General features: G+C 32.8%; 1 protein-coding gene across 1 annotated transcript; it reads left to right on the top strand.

Moving 5' to 3' along the window:
• The first annotated feature begins 2,101 nt into the window (after nucleotides 1–2,101).
• LOC130247026 (C-type lectin domain family 4 member F) lies at nucleotides 2,102–6,607 on the top strand. The gene is made up of 7 exons (XM_056480206.1): nucleotides 2,102–2,179; nucleotides 3,724–3,864; nucleotides 5,691–5,771; nucleotides 5,861–5,887; nucleotides 6,007–6,078; nucleotides 6,147–6,298; nucleotides 6,491–6,607. Exons 1-7 carry the CDS (start codon nucleotides 2,104–2,106, stop codon nucleotides 6,605–6,607), a joined length of 666 nt encoding a protein of 221 aa, XP_056336181.1. The 5' UTR covers nucleotides 2,102–2,103.
• Nucleotides 6,608–8,349: the final 1,742 nt, after the last annotated feature.

Below are 8,349 nucleotides of genomic sequence, written 5' to 3'. Positions count from 1 at the left end.
TAACACTTGTGACTGGTTCAAAGTTGTCAACATTGAGGTGAGTGAGGTAAATGCACCAATTTTAATATTCATTTTATAGTGTTTTCAAACTAAAATAAATTAAAAGCATAATTCTCTAGAAATTATAATCACATTTAACAGCAAGTGGCGCCCCTGGTAATTTGGCAGGATTATGCATATAGGGAGGATCAGCTCTGTGTAAATGTTGCCACCTTTCATAGAAAGATAAAGAAAATATTTAAACAGGATTATAGCAACATAGATTAGTGAAATACGGGAGAATGCTGGGAAAATGGTTTTTGGTCCTGGGTCACATATTAAATAACAGTAGAGTGACATTTGAATATGACAATCCAAGATGTCAAAATGTGTTATTAAGACTGTTTGTGTGTTAAAGGTTCTGGTTCAGAGATGCAAAATGAATCTGATAACTGGAGAATTGAATATCCATCTGGAGAACTGCGCTAGTCTAGGACAGTGGTTCTCAAACTTTTAAGCCAGCGACCCCCATTGTACTATCGTCAAGAACTCGCGACCCCCCAGTACCAAAGCATATCCAAACAATAAAAGTAGCTTATTTTCAGCTGTTCACAAAATTTTAACTATATTTACTATACATTACAGGGCTCGAAATTAACCTTTTTGCTTGGTAGCTCTGGTGCTCCTAAATTTTTTAATTTAGGCTCACCCACCAATTATCGCACCGTTACTACAAGTTTTATAAACAGATTTATTGCATTTGAAATCAACACTAATCAAAACTAACAAGCAAATATATATATATATATATATATATATATATATATATATATATATATATATATATATATATATATATATATATATATATATATATATATATATATATATATATATGGATGCGTGAGGAAAATATGTCTCAATGAAATCCCGTTATCAAATGAAAATACATTTTTAAAACATAATTGAGTGACCAAAAGACCGCTCACCGGCCCTGCACACACTGTTTGACATGAATTCATTAATCAATCTGGTAACAAACTGTGCTGTGTTTTCACGCCTGGTGTCTGATATTGCACAGATGCTTTTGACATATACCTTATTATTTGTATACATCATTTTAATATCAATACCTCTCTTTTCATGAGCTGCAATATTAGTTTAATCATTCTATCATCTTCAGCGTGTTACATTTTCGCGGTTGTAGCTCCTGTCATCTGAAGGCAGAAGGCGTTGACTGAATGATTCAGTCTAGCGCAGTGGGCCAATAAGAAGAGAGCGAAGGCGGGACAAGCGTTGCCGGCTTTGTTTACTGCAGCAAGTTGACATGACAACAGTTTTAACTGTTCCTGAGCGCTGCGTTTCAAGTACAAAGATGCATTCTGCCAGAATGTGTCCTAAATACTTTATGAATTCATCAGTGATATCTTTAAAAAATCTGAAAATATTAGCTTTCACTTGTAATAATGAAAAATATTTATTATAATCACTGAAAATTACACAATTTTTAAATCACTCTCGCGACCCCTTGAAATTATTCTGCAACCCCCGCAGGGGTCGCGACCCCCAGTTTGAGAACCACTGGTCTAGGAGACTCCAATGGAAACTTTCACTATTGGTTTGATACATAGTGTAAAAAAAAGAAAGGTTTATCTGTGAAAAAAAATTATTTGCCAGCATAAGTGGTGTTGTTTCTGCCCTGCTTTCGTTTATTCATCAATTTTCCTCCACTTTGTTAGCAATATCTAGCAACGATCAAATCAGTTCCCAATGGTACTGGACATTTCTTTCTAATTTCAGGACCATTTCAATTGTACGCATGTCACGATATAAGGAAAAAATGACTTAACTTCTATTTCTTCCTTTAATATTAGGTCTAGAAAAGCATTAGATGTTCTCTGAGCTTTGACGATCTACACTAGGATGCTTTTGTCATCTTAATTTTCAGAGAACATGAACACATTTCATAATTCCTTATTTCAGAAATGATCGAGTAATCAGATATGGCACATACTCAGACTGACTAGTAGCTTCCTGTCCATATTAAAAAGAAATCATGAGACTTCCTTTTTGACAACCATCTCAACCAGCGCTCAAGTCTCAGTGAACAGATCTTCTCATGAAATGGATTCAGTTTATGGAAATTCTGCAATCATCCTTTCAACAGTTGCTTCAAGTGAAGAATGCTCTCGATACAAAGGTAAGGCTGAAACATCATTAATTTATATTTCAGTGATTTAGCATGTAATAACTGAAATGACAGAAGGTATACCTGAATAAATACATTTTGCTGACACTTCTCTCTAAAACAGCTAGATATACAGTACATTCATCCAATCATGCAAACCCTGGGAATCAAACTCTGTCAGCATTGCAGTAAAAATAAAAAGCTTTGCCGTGGACATCAAAACTCTTCCAAAACTAATCTCATGAGTTCAGAAAGGAAAAGAAGACTGTGTATGCAATGTTGAATGCAATACAAGTAATCTTCAGGTCAATAGGCCAAAATGTTCTCATCTTTTGAGTAGCAATGTTCACAAATTAGGCAAGGCAAGTTTATTTATATAGCACATTTCATACACAGTGGCAATTCAAAGTGCTTTACATAAACAAGAATAAAAGAGACAAGTATAAGAAAAATAAAAACAAATAATAAAAATGGTTAAAAAAAATTAAATAAATAAGCATAAAAACAGATAAAATGTGTTATAAAAGAATGAAAAGGAAGAGAAAAATAGAATAGTGCGATCTGTCGGACGTAGCACAGTGCTCATTCAGTAAAGGCACAGCTAAACAGATGTGTTTTCAGTCTTGATTTGAATGTGCCTAATGTTGGAGCACATCTGATCATTTCTGGAAGCTGATTCCAGCAGCGGAGGGTACTGTTAGTAGCTGAAAGCCGATTCACCCTGCTTTGACTGAACTCTTGGAATTTCTAGTTTATTTGATCCTAAAGATCTGAGTGATCTGTTGGGTTTGCATTCAGTGAGCATATCTGTAATGTATTGAGCTCCTAGGCCATTTAGTGATTTATAGACCAGTAATAATACTTTCTAAATCTATTCTAATAAAATCTATTCTGAATGTAACTGGGAGCCAGTGTAAAGACCTGAGGACAGGTGTGATGTGCTCTGATTTAATGGTTCTGGTCAGAATTCCGGCTGCAGCGTTCTGGATGAGCTGCAACTGTCTGACTGTCTTTTTGGGGAGGCCAGTGAGGAGGCCATTACAGTAATCCACCCTGCTGCTGATAAAGGCATGAACAAGTTTCTCTAAGTCTTCACTGGAAACAAAGCATCTGATTCTTGCAATGTTTTTGAGATGATAGTTTGCTGATTTACTGACTGCTTTGACATGACTACTGAAACTCAGATCTGACTCCAGAGTCACACCAAGATTCTTGACCTTATTTTTTGTTGTTTGACCTTTAGAGCCAAGGTACGCATTCACCTTGAGAACCTCATCTCTGTTCCCAAACACAACGACTTCAGTTTTCTCTTTGTTTAACTGAAGAAAGTTTTGGCACATCCAATTGTTATTTCATCAATTTCATGTTTCATCAATGCATTGGCAGAGGGTCTCAATGGGGCTGTAGTCATTAGGCAGTAAGGCTAGGTAGATCTGAGTGTCATCAGCATAGCTGTGGTAGGAGATGAGTTTTTTTCTCATTATTTAGGGCAAAATTGTCAAAGACTGAAATACTGCACTGATATTTAAATTCTCTGGTCCCATTTCTGACCTTAGATAAATCCACCAGCAATAAACGTGTGCGGGAGAGAAGGAGCACTTCAAAGTGGACCTCAAAGAGGACTAAAGTTCTACTGTTAGTTCTGGGTTTCACGCTTGTTATTTCTCTTGGAGGTCTCTGCGCTCTGTGGATGATTTGTGAGTATCAGCATTCACTGCTTCCTAGCACTATATCATTTTATTACATTTGTACAATGATGCTTTTTGATAGGTAATCATTGGCAAAATAAACCTAGATGTTGATCTAGTAAGATTATGTATAAATCATTTAGTGCAAAACACTATTTTGAATTTACCATCTGCCCCTTTCACACCGCACGCTCAAGCAGAGCAGAAGCAGTGTGCAGACATTTGTGCAGGGTGCACCTGATGTTGCACAGATCAATCTCTGTCTATTCAATCTAGCAATTACCTATCTATAAAACACTTTTCCTTTTCATCTGCACCAATGGCTGCGGAAACTTCATCTCTTGCTGTTTTCTTAACCTGCAAGTCTTTATTTGACTAATTATGTAGATCATCAAGGACGGCTTGTTTTTCAAGCTCTTCAGGTGCACTTAGAAGACAATCACCTGTGATGTGGTTTTGTGAATGATTGTCAGCATGATGTATATAATAGCCGAAAATTCCTACAAATATATGTTTTTTCATCTATGTAATAAATGAATGAACACACATAAATACAAATAAATTAAATATTATAATATTTTATTATACATAATCATACATATACTAAATTAACTAAATTTCTTTAAGAGTAAAAAAAAATACATAACATCAAAAAACTCTGTTAATTAATAAAAAATGTTCATTAATTAAAAATTGTAATTAATTATTTGCAATGTTTTTTAATTTTTCCTTCTACTTAATAAAATAATTAAATAATTAAATAATAATAATAATAATAATAAACACTAATATAATATAAATATAAATATAAATATAAATATAAATAAAATAATAATAATATAAATAAATACTAATATAAAGATAAATATAAATAATATAATAATAATAATAATAATATAAATAAATAAATAAATAAATAAATACTAATATAATATAAATATTAATAATAATAATAATAATAATAAATTAATAATAATAATAATAAATACTAATATAATATAAATAATAATAATAATAATAATAATAATAAAATAATAATAATAATAATAATAATAAATACTAATATAAATAATAATAATAATAATAAAATAATAATAATAATAATAAATACTAATATAATATAAATAATAATAATAATAATAATAATAATAATAATAATAATAAATTCTTATATAATATAAATATAAATATAAATAATAATAATAATATTTTTATTATACATAATTATACATATACTAAAGAAATTAAACTAATTTGTTTAAGAAAACCATCAAAAAAACACTTGTAGATAATTACAATGTGGGCGACACTCAGTGGTTAGCACTGTCGCCTCACAGCAAGATGGTCACTGGTTGGAGCCTCGGCTGGGTCTGTTGGCATTTCTGTGTGGAGTTTGCATGTCCTCCCTGTGTTAGTGTGGGTTTCCTCCGGGTGCTCCGGTTTCCCCCACAGTCCAAACACATGCGCTATAGGTGAACTGGGTAAGCTAAATTGTCCATAGTGTATGAGTGCGTGTGTGAATGAGTGTATATGTGTGTTTCCCAGAGATGGGTTGCAGCTGGAAGGGCATAGTGAATACTATCGATGCATTTATTTGGTAGAATTGCTACTTTTTAAATGTCATTTAATGTGTTTTTGGTTATTAATTCATTGTCACTTTTATCGAGTGTAAGAAACATTTTTTTAAAAAAGAGCCAGTGCCGAAATGATCTGCAGCTTCAGCTCTGCTGTGTGTGTGCTATGAAAGTTCTAATCTGTTAACATGGATGAAAGAGGCTTCAGGTGTGCATGATATAGATTTTCCTCAGTAACTCTGTTGTTTTGTCATTACTCAGATATTAATACACTTGCAGACTTTAATTCACTGAAAGAGCAACTGTCAGCTCAAGAGCTCAACAGCACAACTCTCAGAGACGGTACAGTTCATGTTTCAGACATTTCATTCACAGTAGTTTACTCACCTGACTCACATTATAACCTGTTTTCCTGTTTTTTAACACACCAGATAGAGAAAACGTTCTGCTTTTTGCTGGTGAGATGACATTTTCCTCTCTTTTAATTCTTTTTTACAACTCAGCATTGAAAATAGCCATGTCTTGAATTCAATTGACTAATTATTCATCCTTAACTCTTGAACCTCCTTTTCACCAGTCTTGAAGGAAGCGTTCAATGTTCTTTCATCCAGAAACCAAACATGTCGAGATTGGCTGTCCTTTTACGATGGTGAGTGTCAGTTTAGATACGGAGTGTGAGAATCTACAGTTTTTAAATATTTATCTCATTCTTCACAGCTCAGTCTTGTAATCTCTCTGTGAACGGCTGGACAGCTTGTCTTGGAAAGCTGTACTTCTTCAGCTCTAATAAACTGAACTGGTCCAGCAGTCGAGATGACTGTGTTTCTAGAGGAGCTGATCTGGTCACCATAACCAGCCAATCAGAACAGGCAAGTCAGAGAAATGTATTAATTAATTGATATCAGATGCAAACACAATAAAACAACAAAGAACAGAATTTGACTTAGGCTTACAAAAAAAATACATTTTTTATTTTAACATTATTTAAAACCCATTATTTATTAATTTTAAACCCATAAATTTATCATATAACAAACACAATGCTACATATTCTCCATCAGGATTTCCTAGTCTCCAAAACTACTGAGTCTCACTGGATTGGTCTCAGTGATCTGGAGACTGAAGGACATTGGGTTTGGGTGAACAAGCAGACTCTCAAAGAAACTGGAGTACAGTAAGAACTCTGCTTGTGTTCATTATTTTTGTCTTCTTAAACTTATTATTTTGTCTTCTTAAAAAAATTGTAATTTTGGTTGCTTCACCATTTTTTTATTTTCCTAATGTTTTTAATTGATTACTTCAGTGTCTCAATTTTGCAAAACCACCAGTTTAAATCTCATTTGCTTTAAAATAGCCACAGTATCAGTGTTCAATTGTCATGGCTCCCAACAAATTGTGTGGATTTATATACAGTATATTATACTATAAACTATTTGCTCCTAAATAGATTTAATGGCTGACACTGAAAACAATCATATTATAAACTGATCTAAAACCTGATCTTGAACACTACACTGCAGCAATTGAAATGACATGCTTAAAACTGTTACTGCTTATTTGTTTTAAAGGTTCTGGAATCCATCACAGCCTAATAACCAAAAAAAGAGTGATCCGTCTGGACAAAACTGTGTTAGTCTGGCACACCTCAATCGAAACCTTCATGCATGGTTTGATTCATCTTGTAAAACTGATCGAAAGTTTATCTGTGAGAAGAAAAATTAATATATCTCCATCAGTGATTTAATAACACCCAAGTGAGATGTCATGTACATGTACAGAACAAAAGTTTACTTCTCAGTGTGATTGGTCAGATATGTATCTGTATTGTTATCTTTTGTCTTGGATTTGCTTTATTCATATCTAGGGCCAGACCGAATCTGCGGACGTTTTTTATCATTTCTGTGGAGAATTGTGTTAAAATCTGTGTATTTCTGTGGAATTATTTTGTGAGTTTCATAACTAAAACCTTAACTTGTGAAATAAAAAATAATATCTGTTAAACTTTTATTTAATGTTTAAAATGCAAATCCAATTAGATTCACTTTATTTAGTAAACAAGCAAGTCTCTCATATAATATCTCTATTAAAAGACAGAAAATATTACTGTACACACTGCATTGTACATAAATCATATGAACATTTTCATATTAGTCACATTTACTCAAGTAAATAAACAGAATTAATGATGGGATAAAAATCTGCGAAAATTCTGCGCACGCTGATTCCGTGTGGGCCTACTCATATCCAACAACAAATACTGTTCTCCTTGACTGGGTTGCACCAGTAGTTCCTAATGTCTTGCTTAAACTGGAAGGTAAGGTTCACACTAGAGTCTTTTAAAAATAGTTATTAAAAGTAGAGCTGCAATTGATGATTATTTTAATAATCAATTAATCTGTCAACTATTTTTTCGATTAATCGAGAAAAAAAAAAAAAAGCATTTCCAAACCTTTATTCAAAAAAGCTCATTCCTGAGCTGTTATAATAATAATAATAATAATAATAATAATAATAATAATAATAATAATAATATGTATATGTATATGTATATGTATTTTTTTTTACCTAAGGAGTTTTGTCCTGGTTTCAATCCAAATATCTAAACATTTTTAAATCAAGATACATTCTAGACACGAAGTGAAAGTAGAAAGTACGTCTTGTTTTCTGAAAAAAAGAAAGACCTCAGAATTAAGTGATTGTTTGCTTAAAACAAACAAAATTATTTGTCAACGGTTGGTGGGCTAGTTTCCGCTCTAAGGGTAAACGAGCTAACGCTAACTTGTCATGCTTGTCAAGCCCCGACCCTAGAAAAAAGGTGTTCCTGGTGTTGATGACAGCCTTTCCACAGGTTAGTAGTAAGCTAATGTAATGTTAATAGCATAATGCAAATCTTGCATTCATGCTAACAAACAAATGATCA

Source organism: Danio aesculapii, chromosome 19 (genome assembly GCF_903798145.1).
Source record: "Danio aesculapii chromosome 19, fDanAes4.1, whole genome shotgun sequence".
Taxonomy (NCBI): Eukaryota; Metazoa; Chordata; class Actinopteri; order Cypriniformes; family Danionidae; genus Danio; species Danio aesculapii.
This window is presented reverse-complemented; position numbering and strand designations above follow the sequence as displayed.

What these genes read in the sequence shown, in the direction of transcription:
- LOC130247026 (XM_056480206.1), top strand. Translation starts at nt 2,104, where the DNA reads ATGGATTCAGTTTATGGAAATTCTGCAATCATCCTTTCAACAGTTGCT. An exon ending in AGAATGCTCTCGATACAAAG is followed by an intron (nt 2,180 to 3,723) that starts GTAAGGCTGAAA and finishes TTCTGACCTTAG; the next exon opens with ATAAATCCACCAGCAATAAA. An exon ending in TAACCAGCCAATCAGAACAG is followed by an intron (nt 6,299 to 6,490) that starts GCAAGTCAGAGA and finishes ATTCTCCATCAG; the next exon opens with GATTTCCTAGTCTCCAAAAC.